Genomic DNA, 27,794 nt, shown 5'->3' with positions numbered 1-27,794 from the left:
CCCGGCATGATTTGACGTCTATTTAGTTTTCGAATCAAATTTGTTTGAGTGTATTGAGTGTGAGAAGAAGATAACTGCGCGAAAATTATTCTCACAAAACTCGATTAAGGTGCAAAGAGCGCAATAACAAATAGACTTTTAATGTAAGCGTATGGTGGAAAGTACGCGATTATAAAACCAAAATATTATCTTTCTTTTCAAAGGAAGGAAGTAAGTAAGAAGAAATTGCGATTTCATAATTTTTTGTTTTGTTTAGGAATTTATTGTTTTACAAAAAAACACCGGGAAGCATTATTTTGTTATGCTGAATATTTATATTTGTCCCAATGGTTTCCATTATGTCCATTATTTTAAATGAAATGTAAAAACAAAAAATGTGTACACTTGATCAAAACCACGTAAGAAATGAAAATACATCACATTGAATAATGCATATGGCGGCTAGATTTGTTATCAAGTCATTATTACTGGTTAACAATTGTGTTCGGTAATTTTTTAAGCATTGTTGACGGGATGTTCGGTAAAAGGTCAGTGTATGTATTTTATTACCTTGCAGCCGAACAAAAACTAATTGCCGAAAAAATCAGTTTTTTTTTGCTATCTTCAGTATTTTTGCCTTTCTCGTATACAAAGTATACGTAAAGGCTATATGTTCTCTCCAAAAACAAACTTTTTATAGGAGGCTCGGAGACACATAGTGATATATACCGATCGACTCAGCTCGACGAATTGAGGTGATGTCTGTGTGTGTGTATGTCTATGTATGTGTGTGTATGTGCGCAAAAGTTCGCAAAAAATCTAGCTGATTTTTCAGGCACTTACCCTTAACCGGTTTGCTTGCATTCGACGCATAATCCTGTCCCATTGTTTTCTATTGAAATTGGTCGGCTTGGACTATGGGCTCAGAAGTTATGGTCAAAACATTTTTTAGACAACAACGAGTGGAAAAGTCACGCCCATTTTCCAGGCACTTACCCTTAACCGATTTGCTTGCAACAAGTTGCATTCGACGCAAAATCCTGTCTCATTGTTTCCTATTGAAAATTGGCCGCATCGGAATCAGAATCCTGTCCCAATGTTTTATTGGAAATTGGGCTCAGAAGTTATTGCCAAAATACTTTTTTTACACTAGAAACGAGTAAAAAAGTCTCGCCCATTTTTTAAGGCACTTACTCTTAACCGATTTGCTAGCAACAAGCTGATTTTGACGCAAAATCCTGTCCCATTTTTTGAAAATTGGCTGGACCGAACAATGGAATAAGAAGTTATGGCCAAAATACTTTTCTTAAATGCAGAAACGAGTAAAAAAAGTCTCGTCCATTTTTTGGCACTTATCCTTAATTTGCTCGCAACAAGTTGCATTCCACGCAAAATCTTGTCCCATTGTTTCCTATTGAAAATTGGCCAGATCGGACTATCAGATCAGAAGTTATGGTCAAAATACTTTTTTTACACCAGGAACGAGTAAAAAAGTCTCTCCCATTTTTCAAGCACTTACCCTTAATCGATTTGCTCGCAACAAGTTGCATTTGACGCAACACCCTGTCCCATTTTTTTCTATTGAAAATTGGCCGGACCGCACAATGGGATAAGAAGTTATGGCCAAATTTTTTTTTATTTCCAGGAATGAGTAAAAAAAGTCTAGCCCATTTTTTAGGAGCTTAGCCTTAACTTATTGGCTCACAATCCAGTTTTCCGCGAGCAGCAATGGCCGCCAGCTTGCCTGCGGGTTCAGTCTCTGATTTGACGTTTCTGGAGGTCAACTGCACCCACCATTCGAGCATTTTGATCAATGCGGTATATAAGAAGGCTTGAATTCACTGAATCTGCATATATGCAACATTGCTCAGAATGCTCGGAGCGGTGGGTGCAGTTGACCTCCAGAAACGTCAAATCAGAGACTAACCCGCAGGCAAGCTGGCGGCCACTACCGCTCGCGGAAAACTGGATAAGCTGCATTTGACGCAGAATTCTGTCCCATTGTTTACTATTGAAAATTATTCGGATCGGAAAATGCACCAGAAGTAATGGCCAAAACTGCTTAAGTTTAAATTAAAAAATATTCAAACGTCATTTAGCACGTGGTTTGGAGAAAAGAAAAATGGTACATCGTGAAACAAAACAGCCAGAAAAAGTTAACCCTGTTAATATGAATGAGGTACCGTTCAAATTATCGGAGGTCCACGGTAGTACTTTTAATTAACTGCGTTTGATCATTAAACTTACCTTGTTTTCAGAAAAGGCATAGTAATACCAGCGGCTGTTGCCACAAGCAAAAGTATCACTTGGAGAACTGTCAAAACGACATTTATCAATTTGACAACCACCGCCCTTGCATTGGAATTATCTATTCCTTCTACTGTTACATATTGTTGCTGCGACAGATGTTCTATTTTAGATATCTAAAACAAAAAGAAATGTACATACCTTAGAATTTGACATGTCTACTCTTTCATATTGTATTACATAATACAGCATTGCTTCACATACCCTGGTTTGACAATTTTCCATTATCTCATAAACATCGCGTAATCTTTCATCGCTTTGATATTGTACTTTTTCTTCTAAATCTGCTATGGCTTGTTTCAAATTTTCGATCTCATTCTGAAAAATATAAAGACAATTGAATATGTTTATTGTTAATTAACGCCTGTAGAGATAAAAATCTAATAGCCTATTCAGATTACGCCATTTATCATTTTAAATTTCGTGCTGAAATTTGAATGCATGGGGATTGGTATTGGGGTGCGGTAAGACGCACGGCTACAAAGCAAGACCATGTTGAGGGTGGCTGGGTTCGATTCCCGGTGCGCCGGTCTGAGACAAATTTTCAGTTTGAAGATTGTCTCGACTTCCCCTAGACATCAGCATCATCGTGTTAGCCTCACTGCTATATACGAATGCAAAAATGGTAACCTGGCTTAGAAAACCTCACATGGTAATAACTGTGGAAGTGCTAGCAGTGAAATTTCACTAAGCTGCGAGGCGATTCTGTCCCAGTGTGGGGATATAATGTCAATAAGAAGAAGAAGAAGGGATTGGTATGACACTATTCTTTAAAATAATTGCAGAACTCAAATTAATTCATGGAAAAAATGTTAGTTAGGTCCATTTGAAAAGTTGAGCGAGATTTGTATTATCACAAATGGTGTAAGGTACACCGGGACACGTTGAAATACGGGGTTGTAACAGGAGAATCTCGGGTCAAAGCCGAAACAAAACGATACGATACGCTAATAATGTTGCCAAGATAGTCCGGAGTAGCCTGTTATCAGATCCACCTGATTTTTGTAGTCCGCCTTCACTCCACACAATTACCAACGAAATCGGTCGGAACTGTAAGCGCGAACTCTTTCCGTTGCGACCAAACCTCAAACCTCCAAAACAAATCCCGCTTATGCGCCAACACACCAGAAGGGAGTGATGGGGAACCGCAATTATGTAGGCCTGCCCGGCTGACTCTTTCAAGGCGGGTTTTCGACGAACGAAGCAAACGATGATAAAATGGTGAACAGTGTAGTTTGTGTCTGCCGTGCAGTTATCATTAATTAAATAATTTACGTGTGAAAAGTGCATAGTGCCGCAGAAAATTTTATTTCCTTGTGTGCCCACTGCCCATTAGTGCAGTGCAACGGAATAACTAGGAGACAACTTGTTTCTATTAGTTATTCTAATTCAAATTGGGATTTTTCTGCCCCAGCAACAGCTGGCGGCCGGTAAATTTTTGCGCTTTTTATTGTCTCTTTGTGCTTTGTTTTGTGTTGTTTGCATGCACCGAGAGGTGACTGTGTGTAGGCTTCATTAGGATGGTTGAGTGTAATGAATGTGGAATGGGGATTGTGGCTAGCGATCTGCCGATGAAGTGTTCTGGTTGTAGGTGCACTAAAGTATTTCATTACAAGTGCACTTCTATGACCAAACCGTTGGCTAAGCTGGTCACGGAGAACGTGAATGTTGTATTTAAGTGCGATGATTGTTTATCAAGCCAAACTTGTGGCGAGCAAAATGTACCGATTTCGAATTCCATAATGTGCGAAGAGGAGTTGAAGAAGATTGCTTCTCTCTCTGACTCAATCGGTGGTATTCGAGATCACATTTCTGCTCAAGTAAACAACGCGTTATTGGACGGTATGGAACAGTTGGGGAAAAATGTAAATTGCACATTGGAGAAGGCAATTGTTGGATTTCGGGAATTTGTAACTAAAGAGTTGGAAAATATGAAGAACTCATTTTCTCAATTTGATTCGTGTAAGAGAGTAGCTGCAATGGATGTGTTTCAAGGTACATCAATGTTGGCTCCGGAGCCAAATCAGATTCCCAGAGGTAAAAAACGCAAGGTGCAGGAAGACGTAACCGATGCGTCTGATAATGTCTTTATTGAGCAAATTAGTTTCGCGGATGTAGTCAAAAATAGCACTGGGAATAAGAGTAACGTTAAGAAGAATAGACAGAAAAGTTCAACCGCAAATGATGAGAAGGCTGTTCGTAAGACTCGTCCCGTCATTGTGATCAAACCAAAAGAGTCCAACCAGAGTAGCGATGTTACTCGGAAATTTTTGAATACTAAATTAGATCCAAAAACACACAAGATCAGTAACTTTAGGAACGGGAAAGACGGCTCTATTATTGCTGAGTGTGCAACTGGCTACAATGTCAATGTTGTGAAAGATGGCATTCAAAGCGATTTGGGCGAAAGTTATAATGCTGTTGTTCCCTCATCGGTGCCTAGACTTAAAGTGATGGGCATGTGCGATATGTTTTCCTCCGATGAATTCATTCAGATTTTGAAAAATCAGAATGAGGACATCGCAATAAATGATGTAAAAGTAGTAAGAATGTACGAAAACCCACGTTTTAAGTACAACAAGTACAACGTTGTAATAGAGGTAGACAAAGCTACCCATAGCTGTTTGTTGACCGCGAAAAAAGTTAATACAAGGTTTGATCGGTGCCTAGTTGTTCCCGAGATTAGTGTCTTGAGGTGTTTTCAATGTGGAGAATTTGGGCACATGAGTACGGAGTGCAAAAATAGCATTGCGTGCTCAAAGTGCAGCGATCGTCACAAGACATCCGAATGCACGTCAACTGTATTGAGATGTGTAAATTGTGTAAAAATGAATAAAGACCGTAAAATGGACTTGGACGTTAACCATGGAGCGTTTAGCACTGAATGTAAAGTTTATAAAAGATTGTTTGATCGAAAAAAAAGCAGCTTACATTTCAATGAATAGCAACCAAGTTCCAGAAGTAATGTGAACAATTTTGATATTCTATATTTTAATATTGCTGGTTTATCTACAAATTACATTGCACTACGTTTGCTTTTCGTTATTTGCTTTTCTATGGGAAAAACGGCTGGCGTAGATAACGTAAATGCAAAAGTGATACAAGATTGCTTCGATGTCATCGGAAACAACCTGCTGGACCTGATTAATGAATCATTGCAAACGGGGCACGTGCCACGCGTTTGGAAGGAATCATTAGTGATTCCTATTCAAAAAGTTGCTGGGACGATTAAAGCCGAAGAGTTTCGTCCCATCAATATGTTGCACACATTAGAGAAAATTTTAGAACTTGTTGTTAAAGGCCAGCTGATAACTTACTTGAATAATAACAGCTTGCTGATACCAGAACAATCAGGATATCGAGAAGGCCATTCTTGTGAAACTGCATTGAATTTGGTATTGGCGAAGTGGAAAGAAAGCATGGAGCGTAAAGATACGATTGTTGCTGTGTTTTGGATCTAAAACGCGCTTTCGAAACAATTTCTAGGCCCTTGTTGTTGAGAACAATCAAGCGCTTTGGAATTTCAGGTTCTGCATATAAATGGTTTGAAAGCTATTTGTCTGATAGAACCCAAAGGACTGTTTTAATGATTTTGTGTCGAGCCCCGTGGAGAACACACTCGGAGTGCCACAGGGGAGTGTATTAGGGCCCATTCTATTTATTATGTACATAAATGATATGCGACGAGTTTTACGATTTTGTGATGTTAACCTTTTTGCTGATGATACCGTAATATTCATTGCAGCTAAGAACCTAGATGAAGCCGTTTCGCGCTTAAATGAAGATTTGCGTTCTTTAAGTAGATGGTTAAAGTACAAACAATTAAAATTGAATATAAGTAAAACTAAATTTATGTTGATTTCGCGAAACCGTATAGATGTAGATGTCTCTGTAAAAATCAATGATGAGACAATTGATCGCGTACGCGAGATTAAATATCTTGGCGTGATTATTGATGACAAGCTCAAATTTGACACACATATTGACAATGTTATCAAGAAAATTGCCAAGAAGTATGGAATTCTCTGCCGATTGAAAAACGACTTAACTATTGCTAGCAAAATACAATTGTATAAATCGATCATCTCTCCTCATTTGGACTTTTGCTCTTCTATATTGTTCCTAGCTAATGAAACGCAAATATCGAGATTACAGCGTTTACAAAATAAAGTAATGCGTTTGATTTTAAGATGTAATAGATTCACTTCTTCTACTTTTCTATTAAGTGCCCTGCAGTGGCTGTCTGTGAAGCAGAGAATAGTATATTTGACAATGGTGTTCATTTTTAAAGTAGTTAACAGTTTGCTGCCTCGATATTTGTGTGATCGAATTGAAAGAGGAAGTGATATTCATAGCTATAACACTAGAAACGCGGAAGAATTAAGAACACCCTATTTTTTGAACGGAGCTTCACAAAACTCTTTGTTTTTCAAAGGAATAAATGTTTTCAATTCGATGCCTACACATATAAAACGTGCAACAACACTTACGCAATTTAAGAGACAATGTATTTCACACGTCAAAGCTGCTTTTTGAACAGCTATCTGATCATTTTTTTTTTAGTTTATATAGGGGAACAGACGGCTTTGGCAGGTTTTGTTCTATTATTGGCAGGGGGGTTTTTGTCGACCGAATTTTATGATATTTGGCCACAATATTCTTTGATATGGAAAGAATGTTTGGGCCAAATTTGAGCATAATCAGTCATGAAAAACCCCCCTGCCAATAATAGAACAAAACCTGCCAAAGCCGTCATTACCCCTACACGTATATTTTGTCGAAGTTTTTACGACGGATGATTTAGTATGACCAAATGTTTATTTTCTATTTATTGGGGCACATATAAACTACAACTTTCGCCTCGATGATGATGATGGATTTTATTTTTTGAGGTAATGTTAGTTTGAACCTTTTTTTGTGTAGTCTACAAAAGTTTGAGTCTCGCGCGCGGAATACAGGTATAAATGATTTCAAATTTATAATCAATATTGCTTGCTTCGAGCCGATTGAATGATTCCTTGGATAAGTAGTAAGCATCCTGGTAGATTGTTTTGTATTCGCGTCTATTGCCGAAACTTCTGATATCGACGGAGCGGTAACACAAGATTTGGCTTCTGTGTTGTCGTACATTAAATTTAACTCTGAAAGATACTTACGAGTTATTATCTGCTGCTTGTATTATGACTTTATGAAGCGCGTGTCATGGTGAAACTTTTGAAATCTGTGCGAGAGGTATCACAAGTTTTACATTCTTGTTAAACTGTAAGCACAGACAAACAGACATAACACATTGAACATTTACTCATCAAATTAATCGTCGTTCAAACACTAACGACATCTGTTGATTTCAGTTAGTTGGGCAAATCACGAACCAGATGGCGGTAGTGAGCAAACGTCAAACTCGAGCAAAAACGATGCGCGCGCCACGAGTGATCGATTGGCCAACTAATGATTATTTGAATTGACCAGTAAATCAGTGAACGATGGAAATTTGACGAGTGTTATGTCTGTTTGTCTGTGCTGTAAGTATCTCTACTGATGTTTACGAAAGTTCGAAGTTGAAATCAACTGCTCATTTTTTCAATTATGTTTTTGCTGTATAGTAATGGAAATTTTTTAGGAATTTATATCTGTAAAATAATCGGATCGTTTTTTTTTTAAATCTGATTAAATTGATCTTAATTAAATATCTTAACGATAACTCGTCCAGCTCAAACCTTTGTAGGGGAATGTGGCGGGACCATCATCATCATCATCATCAACTACTCACCGACTAATCAATAGGCAAAACACGAATTTTAAACGGATCGAAATAGATTCACTATTGTTTCCGATACAGCAACAGTTCGCTAACTGGGCGCTTTTTAACTGGACTGTTTTTTAACTAGGCGTTCGCTAACTGGGCCAAAGCCCAGTTAAAAAGCAGTTATCCGACAAAAACAACAAGGGATTTCTAAATGATATATTCTTTAAGCTTCATGTAAAACACGATCACAACAATGCATCGCGAATTACCTCGTCAGCCCAGTTAAAAAGCGGCATTCGTTAACTGGGCTGGTGTTTTAGGCCAGTTAGCGAACGTTTGCTGTACAATTTTTCTACTTTCCTATCAAACTTGCGCGAGTTATTATCATTTTTATTCAACAATAGGTATATTTGTTTTATCGATCAACAGGTTAAAAATACCCCCAATCCCAATGATCTTATTAACATAATTTTTACTAATTACATATGATTGATGAGTTTACATTACATACAATATTAAGAGAATAATTCATAAACAAAATATAATTGAAACAAGATATAATATGGGCATGATCCGAACAAAATTAAAACTGCAGAGTGCAAAAAATCTTTTTTATGGTTCCCAATAGCTGGATCCACGATGTACAAACGGTCTGTACAGTAGTCCCAAAGGCCACGTTGACTGCATAAGCGCTTTTTCTTTATGCTTCCAATCTGTTCCAATCTTGAAGGAAACATATCGTAGGTTTTCTAAATTGCTCCAACTCGGTACAAGCTTAACTACGTCGGGTAGATCACTTGATTTCAGGCAGTTTGTAACCATTTCACGCATTACATCTGACGATACTTTCATCGCAACTCTTGTAAAATACATCCAAAATCGTTTGGATCCGGTGGACAAGGTTTCAGCGTTAGATCCTTTAAAAAAAATGTGTTGAATCATAATAGCTTCCATGAGGTGCAGATGTTTTCGGCATAACGACACTGTGATTGATTGGTTGGTAACCACTGTTTAGTATTTGCTGCAGCTTAGTAAAGCTTTGCATTATTACCGCCACTTCTGAACGTAGTTCACTCACGACGCTATCGATATTGCCTTTATATAGATCATCCTTCTCCTCCGTATTCGAATTATTCATTCCTGATGCCGAGTGCTGCTTACGGAACGAGGAAAGACATTCTTTGCACAACCATAGGACATTGTCAAAATCGACACATACTCGCATCTGATATGTATTCATCTGCGTGCAGTTTAGATGATATTTAACACAGACGATATACTCATCCATTCCTCCGACGAAAAGAGAGCAAATACCGCAACCAATGCCCATTGTGAAACAGGAATCATCATTCTTGGTAATGGTAAGTAAGTGGTAATGACGGCGCAACAGCTATACGGATAGAATTTTGCACGATTGTTGGTTTCTAATTTACAACTTTGTCAACGATACAACACGCTAGTGACCTATATCATCAGAATCAGCTTCAGATAATCTGTCTGATTATATGCACATCACGAATTTACGAGTTATCGATATTCAATTCCAAGTAAACAAACTATTGGCGAATAACCACGAAATGCACGCAATTCCACGGCACGACACCATATACAATACAACCATAACAATATTCCTTAATCTACCCAAGAGCAACTACAACCAACTGGCGCCTGCTTCCTTACCATCTTCGATCTACAGCGCCTGCACAAGTGGCCCGACTCCGAAGCTTGCACAGCGCCTCTCGATGCTTTCCCGACCACCCTGAATGTTCCGAACCAAAGCTCCTCTTCCTGGGCTCCTGCTGACCAGCCAGCACCCTACCGAACGTTCCAACCTCCGATCTACAGCGAAGCGTCGCACACTACCTGATATTCCAACATAATGTTTTCAGCCGTTTTATTGGTAACTTACCAGTATAATTCATTCCCTGGTTTCGCTTCAAAGCCAATGATCGTCCGAATGATCTATATCATGCGCAGCAGTTTTAACAATTCGTTTCAACGGTATCAAGGTATCAACTTTCCCGAGACTGCCAAATTTCCAATATGGAAGTAAGGAGAAAATTTATTTTTCGTAAAAACGCTGCACAGTTGAAGTCCCTATGCGCAATAGTATACTCAATCCAGTTGAAACCCGAAATTGGGTGCTAGCGAAGTTGGATTTTTCTCACAATCCATACGTTAAACCTAACTTCGGAAGAGGTGCGCTGAATAGCGCTTCGCGATATGAAAACAGCGCACCACTTCCGAAGTTAGGTTTACAGGGCTGGTAGCGACCGAAACCACTCAAAATAGTGACTTTAGTGACCAAAGCTGACGAAAAAAGGGACCAAATAGTGACTTTCAGTTGCAGAAAAAGTGACCAAATAGTGACTTCCAATTTCAATTGCAAGTTCGATGAGACGAAATCAAGCGTTTTTGGGTCGAAGAAGAATATTTTTTTTCGTAATTTGTGGCGCAAAACATCTATCACTCACCACTCTTTTCTCTTATAACGAGCTCAGAAGAAAAATTAAAATCGTACTCGGTAACTTTTATCTACTCAGTGACTAAGTAAAATTATTGCCCTCTCTTCTAACCCCACGGAAATTTTACTCAATATCAGTAAAAAGCAGGAAACTCAAAACTATGAGTAGTCTGCAAGCAAATCAAATGTTTACGCCACTGGAAGTGATCGAAATATGGTTATCACTCTGTTTTTCTTTCCTGAAAATTATTAACATCTGCGTGAATGAGCATTCTCTTCTCGTGAGAATAAGTGAAAATTACGATCATTGGATTAGCTGCCTACTTAAGAACGAGGCAGAGAACTCTAACGATTTGTCATAGGTGCCACGGATGTTTTTGGAATTTTTAGTGCGACAGGATCGTTTTGGTAGAAAACGATACAAAAATTATGAAGATTCATGTACAACGAGCCTGGGATTGAACGCTCGACCTCCTACTTGTAATGAGGACCATGCTCTCTAAATTTTAAAATATTTTTACTTCAAAATACGCAGATTTTCCGACTTGATGTGCGTATTCATAAACGATTTTTGCTATGGAATTCGACAGCGCATGCAATCTTCAAAATTGGGGAGACTTGATCGCCTTTCTATGATATCTACTCAATAAATATTTGTTTAGAGCAAACCCTTCATTACATCTGTCAAAATCTACAAAAAAGCCGCTTGTGAACAAATTATATTTTCTTGACAAATTTGTATATGGATGCCTAATGAGCCTCCTCGAATTGAGGCAACAACTCAAAATTCAAATATCCTGAAATTGTGGTGGAATGATGGCATTTTTATCAGTGAAGATCATTTAGCATATTTATGGATTTGTGCTGTGAAAGAATGATAGCATTTGGTCATTATTGGAAGAAGCTGTTCTAATTTTGCGTGGCCACTAAAATTATTTTCTGGAGGAACAAAACACTGTTAATAATAGAGTAAATAAGGTTGTCAATTAAAAAAATAACTCGCCACATAATGATCATAGAGGATTTATTATAAAAATACGCTATAACAATACAACTTTACTGCCCACGATCGCACATAAGCATTTGGGTTGATTTTGTAAATCCTCCCCACAAAATCAATAATTTCCAGCTAACCACAGATAAGCAAGATAGTAAATCTTTAAATTGACAGGTCTCCTACTTGCATGACTGTATACCAATTTATAAACTGTGACATAAAACACCTTCAATTAGCTACTGGTAAAATGCCAATAAGAGCAGCGAATTAAATTAAATGGCTGACGATGTTTCAGAGTGATCATTTTTCCAAGATCCGTAATTTCATTTCCACCATAAACAAAACATCTTCCGATGGATACATAAAGCTTTATAAAAAAATCTTAGTCAATAGTTTCAAAATAGTTGAAAATAGTGACTTTTTGCGAGAAAAAGTGACTTTAGTGACTTGAGGTCGAAAAAAGAGACTTTTTAGTGACTAGCCCGAAAAAAGTGACCAAGTCACTAAAAAGTGACCCGCTACCAGGCCTGGGTTTAACGTACGGATTGTGAGGAAAATCCAACTTCGCTATCCACAATTCCGGTTTTCAACTGGATTGAGAATAAAAACAGTAAACAATATATAGTTATGACAACTATATTGTGGTAGTTTTGAAAGATATCATGGTAGGCGATACACATTTGATGCATAGTAATGATAAACATGTTTGCGTGGATGATTTTACGACGCAATTTTTATCAGTGTAGCATAAAAGATACTACATACCTCAATAAAATGGTGATTGCGTTTAAAGCAGGAATCTGTTCGCTGTAAAATGCTGAAAAAACATTGTTTCCATCAGTCGTATCACAAAATTATGGAAGGCCTGGCTTGACTTTCAAGAATTCATTATTTTATTCGGATTTGACTGATTCTACGAGATTCAAGTCGGAATCGATTCAATTTCAAATACTTCTTTTTTAGTGTGTATTTTAGACTCCGATCGAATAGAGTTCGCTGCCGTCGCTGCTTAGGTTCTGCAGCGTTTGTACGTAACCTCAATCTGGTGACAGATTAGTAGTACTTCTTGTTGGACTCGGGGGCAGCCAACCAATCACGAACTCGACCCTTGTCGGAGTTCTCGTCGGAGTCAGTGGAAAGTACTACTGAACTGTCAAAAAATTTCATTTGACGAGGACCGAATTCATTCGTGACGTCATGCTGCAGAACCTAATAGACCAAAAAAATTAACTTTCCTAAGAAATTATGACGTTTGAGCGGGTCGTAAATGAACGCAAAATGAACTTTTGTTCGAGTAGGGTAATCACTATCATGTGTCAAGTATCAAAATCCATTAGGTGAGTGAATTTGATGAACTCCTGCACTGCTGCAGCCACTGAATGTAAGCTCAATCTGGTGACAGATTAGTAGTACTTATTGTTGGACTCAGGGGCAGCCAACCAATCACGAACTCGACCCTTGTCGGAGTCTACGTCGGAGTCAGTGAAAAATACTACTGAACTGTCAAAAAAATTTCATTTGACGAGGACCAAATTCATTCGTGACGTCATGCTACAGAACCTAATGGACAAGCGACTTGGATAATGCTTGTAGAGGACCAACACACAGTTTCATTCAACACACCGAACCACCCACACCATCCCCCTTGTCATATTGTATCACTTCAAATTCTTCCTCATTACAGCGAGACACAATTCGTGCATACCTAAACTAAAAACTACCGAAATGTTTGTTCCAAATTGCCAAAAACTTCCAATGTTTAAGACCAACTTTTGATTTGAAAAAATGTTTGTCAATTTCATTCCCAATAACCTGAATTAACTGTGAAAGATTAGCAATCAACAGTGTTTAGCTGATCTTTGCAACCAACAACGTCTAGTTTGATCTTTGTTTTATAATTCAGATTTAATAAGATAATTGGCATTTTTATTTAAGTGACAGTATATGTGTATGTATACACTTTAGTTTGTGCTTATGAGATACCCAGCGCTTGGATGAATGAAGCAATGAGGATGATGCACTATAGGATTTCAGGCGGTCATTAATCGAAAATGTCATGTCTCCCAAATCATTTTTAAATATTTTTTATAGATTACCAATATTCTGATTAGGAAAAATCCAAAATTTGAAGTCTCTACGTACTTTAGTTCCAGAGATACAAGGTGCCAAAGTCAAAAATTGGTGAAAAATTAGACAAATTTACTGAAAAAATGTTCGCTTTTCAACTATTTTTTTAAATTTTTATTTCATATTTTTTCCATGATGTTAATACATCGTTACAAAGGTTGTTGTCTAAGCACAGACAAACAGACATAACACTTTGGACATTTACTCGTCAAAATCATCGTCGTGCAAACACTTACGACATCTGTTGATTTCAGTTAGTTAGGCAAATCACGAACCAGATGGCGGAAGTGAGCAAACGTCAAACTCGAGCAAAAACGATGCGCGCGCCACGAGTGATCGATTGGCCAACTAATGATTATTTAAATTTACCAGTAATTCAGTCAACGATGAACATTTTACGAGTGTTATGTCTGTTTGTCTGTGGTCTAAGCTTTCAAATGGTGTGCAAAAAGTAATGTATACACGCGAAATTTTTTTTTTAAAAATGCAGATACACAAAAATTTCTTTAAAAAAACGCGAATTTCAACTTCGATAGTGAAGAACTTTTTTTTCCTCAATTTTCCCCGGGTCTAATCATGATACACATAAAGAGTAAAGCTTCGACTGCAATATCCCGAAGAAATTTTTCACCAGTATTTGCAATTAGCAGAGATAATTCAATTTTATTTTATTTTTTCAATTTGATTTTTTTCACCGTGTCATATTGATAAAAAATTTCCCCTTATTATTACCCCCTTTTTTTTTAAGGTGAGTGAATATGCAGTTTTAGGCATGATTACCAAGCAAAAATAGTCTATTTTCAAGGTAAATCAATTTGAAAGGAATATCTAAGAAATCTTCAACCCTTTCACTATCGACACATTTGCGGGTACTCTCTTCAAGAAATATCAAAGGTAAGTGTTCTTGAGTTGTAGTGAATACCTACTGCTAGTAATTAGGTACCCAAGTAGACTACATAAGCGGCAGTTGAGTGCAGAGTTATATTATTATTGAAATAGAAGTGAAAGACAAGTGCCTAATGGATAACAAATCAGCTCTCAAATTTCGATCCAAAGCTGCAACGCAAGGATAATGTAAAAATGCTTTTGAATATATTTGTACTAGTTTTCAAATAAAAGAAGAAATGAAGTGTCGTTTGCAAGAGAAACTATACAAATTGGAAAGCAGATTCATTTGTAAATGGAAGGAGGCATCTCGAAAAGTTGAAGAAATTTAGAACTCATAATGCAAGAAAACGATCAAGAGAGGCAAACTTGCATGACGTTTTCCTTCGTGCCTTACATTAATCAGATCCTTTTTAAGTTAAATTTGGATAACAAAGAGACGTAAAAAAAGTTTCACTAACCTATCCTTATGAAGTGCGCAATTTTATGATTTTTTTTCCTCTGCTACTTTAGATGACGTCATGGATGTCGTTGATGAAATTGAAGAAAATTTTGTTGAAGACATAGACCTTGATAGAGAAGAAGAATGATGATGTTGAAAATAATGGAAATAAACCAAAAGTTTTGAGAAAAATTATGTTGTTTTTTAAATTAGGGAAATCTAATTATTCGAACAAATATAAGGAATATAAGCTTATATATTTTTCAAAACTATACACGTAAATGTCATAGAACATTACCTTCGCAACCACGATATGGTTTATGTATGTTTTGTTGTTTTTCCTTTATGAAGCGTTTTGTTACTTTTTTCCACAAAGAAAGACAAAAAATAGATTTAGAATGATGAGTAGGTTTTGTTCTATTATTGTCAGGGGGTTCTATAACCAATTATGTTTCAAATTTGGCCTAAACATTCTTTGCATATCAAAGAATATTGTGGCTGAATTTGTAAAATTTGGTCGACAAAAACCCCTGACAATAATAGAACAAAACCTGCCAAAGCCGTCATTTCCTATATATTTATTATACAAAAAGTCTTCAAAAGGATAGAGGGAGGGCACGCTGGCCCCTTAGTTTGTGGACAACAACCTTTCTTCTCCTTAGAAAAAAAAAAATAATTCTTCCTTATTTGGTTAATGTGACAATTAATCGAATTATCATTAAAAAAAATATAACGTATTTGATGGATGCTCCCTAAAAGAGAGGAAGGGGTACTAGAAATGATATTTTCTAGCTATTTTGATCAAATCCAGCTAAAACTATGTTAAAATTTGCTTTAAAAGCCACATTTTATTTTTGACCGCTCGCTTGTATGGGGATCCCCCATAGTGTGATGGCCGATGCTTCAGCACCAGATATACTCCCGAGGAAGGTAGCTTCATGAGAGAACAGTTTCAAAGTGCTTAGTGAAGAATGCTTCCTCGCTCCATATGACACTGTTGTATGAAATAGTTGGAGAGTGAAATCAAGCACCCGCTAGTGCAGAGAATATTTAACTCTCTTGCCTCATTTATACTGAGTTGCGCATATCTGTTGGAATGAATGTGTGAAAGAGGGGGCAGCAGGGACTTTGTCCAAGGGCTTGACGACCCCTCCCCATGGCCACTGCGAGTTAGACCGGGACCATCGTCCCTAACCCCTAATCCCAAGGCGTCAAGCGACCCGTGCCGAGGGGATGCATGGCCAGGGGGGTGAAATAATAAGCTAGGCCTTTAACGGAGCCTGTGGGGTACCTGGGCACCCTCCACAGTAATTGTCCCTTACCGCGTTATGCTGGGCTCTGGCGTGGTGGACCTCTTTTCCCGAGCAACTCGTGGGACCAAAATGGAAAACCAAGTCAATTCTTCAATTAGTGGTAGTAGTGTAGGCGACAACCCCTTCGCAAGAGGTGGGTTGTTCAGGTCTCCGCCTAGGAGGCCAGAGGCAATAGTCGGCAGCTCAGTGCGCAGCGCCAGCGTGGGTCACTCAACCTTCCTCTCGGCTATAAAAACGCCGGAAGGGGTTATTGACGGCCCATGGCTTGTGAAGGCGATGAACCGCAAACGCGATGGGCTTTCGGCCTTCGAGGTGGCGACGGAACAGCTGGACGCCATCATCGACTTTGCGTCATCGAAGCATAATATCAGCAAGGACCTCAAGAGGAGCTTGCAGAAACTTCGAAAGTCGATGCTGGACGCCAAGCTGGAGAGGGCGGTCGGGACGGCCAAGTGTAAACCCGTGAAATCGGTGGAGTCGAGGTCTACCCAGACTGAGGCCCAAGGATTCGCGGACTTGGGCAAGGTCGAGTCGACCGAAGGCGTGCCAGCTAAGACGGTGGTGCCAAAGTCTAGCCAGACTGAGGCTCAAGTATTTGCGGGTACGTCGGGGGTGACTACTCCAACGGAGCAGACACAAAAACGGGGGAGACAGTCTCCAGGGGATGAGCTCCCTGGGGGCCGCTCCAAAACGGGGAGGGTTACTACCCCGAACAAGGGTAGTGGGGCTGGGAAGCTGAACCCCGGTCAGGTACCTCCAAAACCGGGGGAGGAAGGACCTGGAAAGGTCCGTCCACTCAGGCAAGACGGTGGTAAGGGGTTACGGCAGGCTGAAAGTTCTCAGCCGCACCAGACCAGGGAAATAGAGGGGAATGACGCCTCCTGGACCCTGGTCAAGAACAAGAGGAAACCGAAGACGTCAAGGGCCGAAAAGAAGGCCCAGGCGAATGAGGGTAGCAAGAAGTCTAGGGTAGGCGCCAATCGCTCCAGGGGCGATGCCCTAGTCATCACGGCGGACGAGGCTAAGTACTCGGATGTTTTGAAGGCGATGAGGAGTGACGTCAAGCTCGGTGAACTCGGCGCCGACGTACGTCGAATAAGACGTACCCGGATGGGCGAGATGATACTCGAGCTGAAGCGGGGCGTCTCGCAAAAGGGCGCCGCCTACAAGAAGTTGGCGGAGGAGGTCCTAGGCGAGACGGTCAAGGTGAGGGCACTCACGACGGAGGTGAATCTAAGGGTTAAAGACCTGGACGAGATCACTGAAGTCGAAGAGCTCGTCACGGCACTGCGGCGACAGTGTGAAGTGGAGACGCCCACCGCAGCCGTTCGGCTACGGAAAGGTCCGGCATGGACGCAGGTAGCATTGGTTCGGCTATCTGCAGCGGACGCCTCCAAGGTAGTCAAGTTAGGGAGCGTCAAGGTGGGATGGTCGGTATGCCCTGTGCGCATATACGAGCAACCCGAAGTTTACTTCAAGTGCCTGGAACCGGGGCACAAGCAATGGGACTGCAAAGGCCCTGACAGAAGCAATCTCTGCCGACGCTGCGGATTGGAGGGACATAAGGCACAATGCTGCACGAACCCTCCCAATTGTTTGATTTGTTCCAGCAAAGCTGTGAACAGCAAGCACCCCATGGGGGCTCGATGTGCCCGGCGTTTAAGCGTGCTGCAAAATCAAAGTGCAGGTAAAGCAGCTGGCTTGCTCGGCTTCGCCCGAGTGTTTGGTGTGCGCAGGTTTAGAGGAAACGGCGGAACACGTGTTGTTCGTGTGCTCACGTTTTCGCGCAATGCGTGACCACATGCTTGCCACATGTGGTCTGGACACTACCCCGGACAACCTAGTTCGGAGGATGTGTAAAGACGAAGTTGGCTGGAACGCCGTTTTATCGGCTATCGCCCAAATCGTCTCGGAGCTACACAGAAGGTGGCGCGTGGACTCAAGGATGGCTAGTTCAGGCGCAAATAAGAGGTGGTCAAGGGATCGGAGTCGGCTTCATGGGTCATACCGGTGGTCATGCTCTGTGGTCGAACTCGATCCTTTTATCGAACAAGTGGCCGCGCGAAGAACAACATGGTATCGTCGCTTTCGCGGCGTCGGTCAACCGGGCGGGTTCCGAGCCCGAGGACGGAAAGGGGTCCTCGCCAAGGCTGGGGCAGGCGTAGGCCTCGCGTCGGCAAGTCCCTCTGTGTGCTGGCGAATAGGCCCTATCGCAGAAAGGTCAATTTGGGGTGCACGCGGCATCATCATTCTTGATACCAGTCGTGCAGAGAGAAGCAGGCGCGAAGTCGACCCTGCCCACCTTCCGAGGACATAGGGCGTGGTAAGGCCACCTGGAAAGCCGGCAATGCGCTGGCACAATACCATGGTGTTCTTCTAAAAAAGCGAGTCACGATGTTCGATGCTGCAAGGACACGCAGCTAACCTCGAGGGTGCGTCATGCACTGGCCCCCCTTTGAAGCATTACTTTCTGGTTGTACCGAAGGGACGATGGGCTTGGCGGCAATGGAAACGGTTTAGCTGGTCGGGGATGCAGCCCTGCCTCCCTCATTGGAGGTGGCCCCTAACCCAGCACTTCCTGGTCAACCCAGGATGTCTGTTGAGCAGATTCCCCCTCCATTGTTTAGGAAGAAAACAAAAAAATGTGTGAAAGAGAGGTATATAATGCAGGCTCTCTCTTTCTCGCTAATACGGTTTTGTATTTACACAACACTCACTCGCATCTGAAACACACACACACACGAAGGAAGCATCCTCAATTCACGCTGCCCTACGAACGATGCATCCTCGGCACTAGCCGGCTTGTGAAGATGCCACGTTCAAAATTCTCCACTTTCAATGTATAAAACGAATGCTTTGTATTTGCCTCTTCCCTTGTTCGTGCCAAAAGCAGCACGTCATCGAGCGAACTTCAATCGGTGCACCGAAATAAAAACCTCGCTGTGGGCTAAAAACGAAGCATTCGTTCGTTTTTGAACGAATTTTCCAAGGCCTGGAGATACCTAATCATATACATATACATAAATAAATAATATTTACCTGGTGCAATTCTGTTAAGTCATTTAATTGTTCCTCCAACCTTTCCGCTCGGTACCGCTCTGTTTCTAATGACATAGCTAGTTCGGTAACATCTTTGTGTAAAATCTGTAAATAAAAAAAATCATACTGCAGTACATATTGAAAAGTCTTTTATAGCCTATTCAGGCAACGATGATCATTACAATAAAACTTAATTGCCTATATTCCGGGTAGTGGAAATTAATTACTTTGTCTGAAACTCGATTTGCGCAATTGTACAACATGTGAAAGATTTAGTTCGCTAAATGTATTGGAGGGTAACCACTTACTTCGGTGGGGTTTGATCCCACAAAACCAGTACGCTAGACAGGTGCTTACTACTAAGGTGCCTACTAAGCTATAAAGGACCTCCGTCGTCCACCGCTACTGATGAGATCAAATTTCCAACACCAGGCACATAGCCGAACTCTCGCAATCTATTTTTAAAACCAACCCTTTCACACGCATTGTTTTGTGCCATGCCAACCGAGTAGGATGAGTATTTAGTTATTTCTGGCATCCACACACAACTTCATCAGCAATTGCGTTCAATAAAGTAGGATTGTGTGATCGTACCAATTTGGTTGTCACATCCCATTCCGACTACATAAGCGAGGAAAGAGATCGCCACTCGAGATCAGTACAATCAAAGTTAATTGCCTACACGTAAAGAAAAAACCAGATTGATCCAACTAGCAGTGATTGTGACTTTCTTGTCCATTATTAAAAAATTCAATCAAACAATCAAATGCATTATTAATTTGTTATATTAATTTAAAAATCACTAAAAAAAAGTATTATTAGAGTAAAATCAGCAGTGATTCAAATCGTTCGGGGCTGTCAGTTTGAATATGAATCTGAAACATTCATTTTCCCAGCAGCTGTTCTAGATTCATTTTTTATACCAGTCAAATGTCAAAAAAATAAAACTGGTATAACGCTCCGTTTTATTTTCTGCAGATTTGAACCACGATTGAATCACGAGATTCAAATATTTTTAAATTGTTTTGGTGTATGAATGCGTCATTTTATCTACGGATCAATCCACTTTGCAATTACGGCGCCTTTCTTGGAAGCATGATTCCATTTAATTAAAAATTTGAAAAGCATGAATGGAACACTGCTGGGGAAACCAACGAGTTTGTTCTATTTTGCTCCAGATTTAAACTAGAATAGTGGTCGAAAATTTAGAATGAAACTGAAACACTACTGATTTCACTCTTAGCGTGCGCGTTTTATGCGAGCTTTTTTCTTATACAGTGAACGTTCGCTTATTGGGGTTTTTCTAGTTGGGGCGCTTTTTAGTTGGGGGTTCGATAATTGGGGCGAAACAAACCCAGCTAAGCGTCAGAATGTGATGTCAAAAACGCGTTGACGTTTTATTTCCGTGTTTGGCGGGATCGATATTTTCTGGCGCGTAAAATTTTCCTTTGTTCAATGCAAAAAGTCAAAACGCCCCAATTAGCGAACGATTACTGTACCAGAAAGCTGCAGAAACGTTATGGCGTTATGCGTCGTAACTTGCATGCAATCAAAGATTGCGTTGCAATTGTTGTACTAAAGTCGTGTACAAAATGGAATAGAAGAGCTTTCATGGGTTGATACTTCAGGGCATTTTAGGGCATGCTTTAACTTAATTACTATGTTTCATAACTATCTTAATATTTAGATTTTTTTGGAATGCGCAATCGTTATGAAATTCAATAGTAATCACCTAGGGTTTGTCCCCCGTCGAATGCAACTTGTTGCGAGAAAATCGGTTAAGAATTACTATATGAAAAAGTGGCTAATGTTTTTCGGTTTTTATGTGCACACACACACACATACACACGGACAGACAGACATTTGTTCAGTTTGACGAGCTAAGTCGATTGTTAAATAACATCATGGTCACCGAGACTTTTATAAAAAGTTCGATTTTGGAGTGAAATGATAGCCTTTCGGTACAACTTTGTTGTACGAGAAAGGCAAAAACCTTATAAGTTATGGCAAGAACCTATTCGAAAATATCAATACATTTCATTACGCCACCTAATGAATGATCCCATACCAAAAATCTAATAACATTTATAAGTTAATGAAAAGTATAAGTTTTGGAATATATATGCCTAATGCAATGTATAAGTTTTTTTTATACACATCCATAAAGCGCCTGCTTAACAAAACGTACGGCAAAACGTATTAGAAATCTTAATTATAAATAACATTAAATTTTTTACGTGTATATTCCGGTTATTAGCCACGTGGCGTGGAAATTAATTACTTATAAAACTCGATTTGTGCAATTGCACAACATATGAAAGATTCAGTTCGAAAAATGTGGAGATTAACTACTACCTTCGGTGGGGTTTGAAATGTAATATACATTATTTCCAATGGAATCAAGATCAAGATACTTTTTATCAAAGCTCATAGTCCTGCCTATTAAGATTACGAGCAAGGAATCAATATTCGATCAACGCCTAACAATATACCCTTTGTCGTCAACAGAGTTTATTACTGACAAAAGCACCTCGCAACAAGCCTCAGAATCCGAACACAATATGACAAGAATCATTGCCTTGCATGCTCTGATATTTCCGAGAATACGAGGCTATTTTTGTAATCAGAGTTGGATTCTCAAATATTCCCATAAAAGCAGAGACTACGATACCGCCAACGGGGATGTCATTGGGCCAAAATGTGGTATGCTCCAAATAAATGTTACAAAGCTCTAGTAGTTAAAATTGGAATCAAGTTTTAATTAGTTTGGTATAAGCTTGAACAATGAATTTACCACTGTGTGGGGAAAAAATAATAAATGAGGGAAATTCTTCAAAGTTATATGTTGTTTAAAATTGGCCCATTCTCACCCCTCACAGGGAGTGACATTGAGCCAAGTACAATATAGTTCAGCGGTGACGATGCAACGATTCGATCGTTCATTAAAAATATTTGCCTACATTACTGTGCTTACCAACTATGTATGGCAAATCAACCAAAGGCTTGGCCCAATCTCACCCCTTTTCAGCGTGCATTGCTCGTTGCAACGAAAAACCAGAACTGCTATATAAATATTCATAATTCGATAAAACAACAACAGATTATCGTAACATGATAACCAGGTATCCATACACAACTAGTTATGTAATAGATTTGTGGGGCATTACTGACACTATTTTAATACGGGTTCATTCAATCAATAGTTTTACATTCAAATTCGAAGCATTATGGTACGAGCTCAATTAGTTCTTGGAAATTGTTTTGTGATTTCCAAGACGTAAATTTTACTATAATTTCGAACCGTTTGAAGTTTTGATCAAAATTCGTAACAGTTTCTTAGATATTAGGAGTTGAAACATCGTTTTTGGCCCAATCTTACCCCCTAGGCCCAATGTCACCCCGAACGACGGTAGCATAAAACCGAAATTTGCCGTAGAGATAATGCAAAATAACGGGATAAAAAATTAGCAATAAAAATTTTCGGATCTTTGTCATTATTATCTCCGACAAAAACAAAGTTTTGTCATTGTTTCTTTTTGTTTGATGACCCTGATGACGAGCTTTATTATGTGATAAAGGACAGAAATAAAATTGAATGTATGAATGTATACTTTATATTGAATATGTGAATCTTATACTATTTTAGTACTACGGGTTTGTAAAGTGTAATATTAATTACATATTATTCGGCAACTCGATCGTACGAAAATCATTTTTTTGTTAAATATCTTGGCTGTGCATTAGGGCAGTTCAAATTTCAAAAATGTTCGGAAATTCTAACTCCCATGTGTCTATTAGCATCATTTTGATAATATAGGAGTCCTGGCAAAATTTCAGGCAATTCGGTGACCATTTAGGGGTGGCGCGAAGTCAATTTATGTTTATATGGAAATTTGTATGGGGAAAACTTGAAATTTATTAAAGTCTCCCTACAACTGTCAAATCGTGATGAATTCAAATAAACATCCCCAACCTCCTTGCACTGGGGATGTTTATTTGAATTCATCACGATTTGACAGTTGTAGGGAGACTTTAATAAATTTTAAGTTTTTCCCATACAAATTTCCATATAAACATAAATTGACTTCGCGCCACCCCTAAATGGCCACCGAATTGCCTGAAATTTTGCCGGGACTCCCAAATTATCAAAATTATGCTAATAGACATATGGGAGTTGGGGTTTTCGAACATTTTTGAAAAATGAACTGCCCTACTGTGCATATGCACAGCCAAGATGTTTAACAAAAAAATGATTTTCGTACGGTCAAGTTGCCGAATAATATGCAATTAATATTATACTACACCTACCCTCTATTACACCTACTCTCTAGATAGGCGTGATAACCCCTACACAACAAGACCACTTAAAGGTCACGTTTGCGGAAAAGCCATCAGAATCCGATTATCAACCGCGGTTAGCTCAAGTCAAGTACGAGACACTGAAGACAACCACACAGTTGTGGTCGAAATATGTATCTGCAAAGATATCGAAATAATTGGTGGAATTGAATGGAGTTACTTAACTCGTCTTAGACGGTTTGCTTGTCAAACTGAAGCCAAAACTGAAGCCAAAGAATTGGAAATAACCTAAAAGGTTAGATATTTCGATAGTTGAAATCTTAAGAATATTGCCGTCTTCTACAAAGTTGTTCGGATGATTAAAACCATCATGAAGAAAGCAAGTTTAGTTAATAATACAACCACTTGGCAGCGCTAGTATATTGGAAATAACCTGATAGGTCAGGTATCTCAAAATATGTATTTTTTAGAATATTGGCGCCTTCTACAAAGTTGTTCGGGTGGTCAAAACTAGAGACCTCGATAAGAGAAACGCGGATAGAAAATGTAACTCTTCCAACACTACAGCCAATCTTCTTCATTAAAGAACAACACATGAAAAGGATGAAACGGTTTATCCAGGTAAAATTACATGTCACTATTTAATGTGGTCATATCACATGACAATACAATCCAATAAACAAAGCAATTGCATTTCATAATCTGTCATTGATTTGCATAACAAATGTAAAATGCATTCAAAATTTGTTTATTCATAATTGGTATTAAATCGAATTGAGCCGTTTTCAGTATTTGTGCCGATGTTTTGGCTGCTTGACAGGTCTCTTGCTCGATTGGCTGCTGTTTTTTGACGGTTCGATTGGCGGCACATGCCAATCCGCGTTTCTCTTATCAAGGCCAAAACCATTATGACCAACGCAGGTTTAGATTAAGATAAAACCGCTTGGTGGCGCTAATGTATAAGAAATAACCTGCTAGGTTAGATATTTCGAAAACTGAAATTTTTAGAATATTGCCGTATTCCACAAAGTTGTTCGGGTGGTAAAAACCGCCATGATGCAAGCAAGTTTAGTTTTAGCGGCGCTAGTGTATAAGAAATAAACTGATAGGTTTAATATCTCAAAATCTGGAATTTTCAGAATATTGCCGTATTCTACAAAGTTACTTGCCACTTGGTTGTACCTTTGACAGATACTTATTTCGACTTCTACAGTAAGGCCATCTTCAGTATCTCGTACTTGACTCGATTTTTTTTTCTTCTTTATCTTCTTTCTTCTTTATTGGGAGTAGGGAAAAGCCCGTTCGAGTAGTGCTCGTATAGGCACTTTCTCGAATGGGCGCAAAACGTTCTCATCTTTTCGTATCAACAGAATTTACATTGACTCCAAATGATACATTATGGTCTTAAATATACAATTATACACTACTTATAACTAACATATGTACAGAAACAATTTCAAGAAAAACACTATACAATAAAACAAACAAAAAACTTGCTAACGTGTAGAGTTGGTAGTGGTAGTGATGAGAAGGGTGAATTTCTTTTTGAGGGTCAATCGTGAAAGGTGAAAATCGAATTCCGATGAACAACGGTTGAACGTCCTACACATACCAGTGAGAGGCTCATTATGTCCGTAATTTGTGCGAGCACCGTGAAGAAACAGAAAATTGTTTGACCGAAGCTGTCTATAGGGAATATTGAAATTCAGACTAGATAAAAGACCAGGGCAATCAACTTTGGAGTTCAGAAGATCAGAAACATAAAGCGCCTTGGAGACGTCGCGGCGCACACTTTAAGGTTCTAATTCTATAAGCTTACAACGATCATCGTAACTGGAAAGATTAAAGGGATCGTTCCATGGTAGGTGGCGCAGAGCAAAATGCAAGAATTTGCGTTGAATGGTTTCAATACGTTGAATACTGTTGAGATAGTATGGTGCCCAAACAATGCACGAGTATTCTAAAATCGATCTCACTAGTGAACAATACAGGGATTTGAGACATTGAATGTTTTTGAAATTTTTAGCTATGCGGAAGATGAAACCGAGTGTTTTAGAGGCTTTTGAGGTGATGTATCCGATGTGGTCCTTAAAAGTCAGCTTCGAATCTAACAGAACACCTAGATCTTTGATCACTGATTCTCTTTTTAGACTGACAGCGCCAACTTTGTAGTCAAAATCGAGCGAAGAGCGTCGGCGGGAGAATGAAATTATCGAGCATTTACTAGCGTTCAAATCCATGCGGTTAGCTGTACACCAATCGGTAAACCGCTCTAGTTGGGATTGTAGGAATAGGGCATCGTGTACAGTATTAACTATCCAATATAGTTTGAAATCATCAGCAAATGAAAGCTTGAGGCATTTCAAATGTGGATGGACATCATTCAGGTAGACCAAGAAAATTAGCGGACCTAAGTGACTACCTTGTGGCACCCCCGAGGTAACGAGGAAGTAGGATGAGATGATATCCCCAATCTTAATGGCCATTTCCCGGCCATTCAGGTAGGACTGTAACCAGCGAAGAAATGATCCAGAAAATCCCAATCGCTCAAACTTGGCGATAGTAATTTGATGATTAATCTTGTCAAATGCGGCAGAGAAATCGGTGTAAATTGAGTCGACTTGTTGGCCTTTCTGAAGAGCTTTTGCGATGAAAGAAGAGTACAGCAGCAAATTACTATTTGTTGATCGTTTCGGCATGAAACCATGTTGATGCTCCGAGATGAAGTGATGACAATTGTGGAATACAAACTTGTAGATAACTTTCTCGAACAACTTTGAGACTGCGCACATAGCAGCTACTCCGCGGTAGTTGCTAATTTCGCGTTTGTTTCCTTTTTTGAACACTGGGAAGACATATGATTTTTTCCAGTGGTCTGGGAAGTTTCCAGATTGAAGCGAGAGGTTGAAAAGTTGGGATAGCGGCTTAGATAAACTGAGGGAGCATTTCTTTAACACCGTAGCAGGTATACCGTCGGGACCTGAGTTGTATGAAGCCTTCATGGTGGAGCAAGCTTCCACAATTGTGTCTTCAGTAATGATTGGGTGTTCACCAACAGGGGGATGGACTGGAACATTACACGCTGCTTTGGAAACTTGTTGACAGTCTAAAGACTCTTGCGTGAACACGCTAGAGAAGTGACTGCGAAATAGGTCACTGATACCTTCAGCAGATGATGATTCGATGTTTCCCTTAAACATGACAGTCGGAAGACCAGATTCATTGCGCTGTTCACTGACGTAACTCCAAAAGCCTTTGGGATTATGGCGTAGCTTTTGTTGAATTTTCCTCTGGTATGCAGAAAACAGCTTCTTGTTTAAAGTTTGTAGCGCTGGTTGACGTTAGTGAACATTAGTTTGCAATGGCGGCTTTTGAATTTAGTGTACTTGCGTAGTGCGGAACGTTTCAGGCTTTTTAAAGCCTTCAAAGTGGTATTACTCCATGGTGGATTGCGAGGCGACGTTTGGAATCCTTTTGGAACGGATTGGTCGATAGCATACAACATAACATTCCAAAACGCAGAAACAGAAGATTCTAGATCCATATTGATGATGTCGAGCCAGTTAATGTTGGACAGAAACGTATTCATTTTAGTGTAATCAGCATTTTTGAAGTCGTAGTATAACATTTCCTTATGATCAGTATACAAGATTGGCGTTACGCTGCTTATTTCGATCAGTAGAGAGGGGTGGTGAATCGATGGTTTCACGAGAGGTGAGGGGGCCTCCATTAATTTATAGTGAACACTGCTTTCGTAGCTGCCGAAACAAAGATCTAGCAAACGGCCGCTTTCGTTCTGAACGAAATTAAGCTGAGAAATACGCGCCATGGAATAACTATCAATAAGATATTGTGCTGTTGAGCTTATTGATGAATGAGATGCATCCGGAAACAGATAATTGGATGAACTCAGTTTCCATTTGATGTTGGGAATGTTGAAATCTCCGAGAATGATAATACTGTCTTTGATGTCCATTCGAGTAGAGACCCATTGAAGTGAATTTACATGCTGATCTATTACATTCATGTCTTGAATACGATCGGGTGGGATATATATAACGCATATATACATTGTATGGGTAGTAAGACTGACAGCCACCCAAATTTGTGACTCGACTCGACTCAACTCGAGCGCCAACGAGTATTGCGGTTTCAAACTAAACTTCTGGTTTTGACTACCCTTTTAAATCTTATAT

The 27,794-nt window shown here is 39.5% G+C and overlaps 1 protein-coding gene across 3 annotated transcripts in view; it reads right to left on the bottom strand.

Annotated features, from left to right (window-relative positions):
* The window catches only part of LOC134211782 (transmembrane and coiled-coil domains protein 2), a 215,795-nt gene that overhangs the window by 66,332 nt on the left and 121,669 nt on the right, over window positions 1-27,794 (bottom strand). For all 3 annotated transcript variants that reach the window (XR_009979097.1, XM_062689003.1, XM_062689002.1), the window contains exons 8-10: window positions 19,300-19,404; window positions 2,491-2,604; window positions 2,227-2,402 (exon numbers count right to left, since the gene is read on the bottom strand). Coding sequence is in view for 2 of the 3 variants with exons in the window: in XM_062689003.1 (XP_062544987.1) it covers window positions 2,227-2,402; window positions 2,491-2,604; window positions 19,300-19,404 (395 nt within the window). In the remaining variant the exon portion in view is untranslated. The remainder of the gene's footprint in view (window positions 1-2,226; window positions 2,403-2,490; window positions 2,605-19,299; window positions 19,405-27,794) is intronic.

Source organism: Armigeres subalbatus, chromosome 2 (assembly GCF_024139115.2).
Source record: "Armigeres subalbatus isolate Guangzhou_Male chromosome 2, GZ_Asu_2, whole genome shotgun sequence".
In the NCBI taxonomy this organism is placed as follows: Eukaryota; Metazoa; Arthropoda; class Insecta; order Diptera; family Culicidae; genus Armigeres; species Armigeres subalbatus.
The sequence above is the reverse complement of the archived record's forward strand: the minus strand, read 5'-3'. Positions and strand labels throughout refer to the sequence as shown.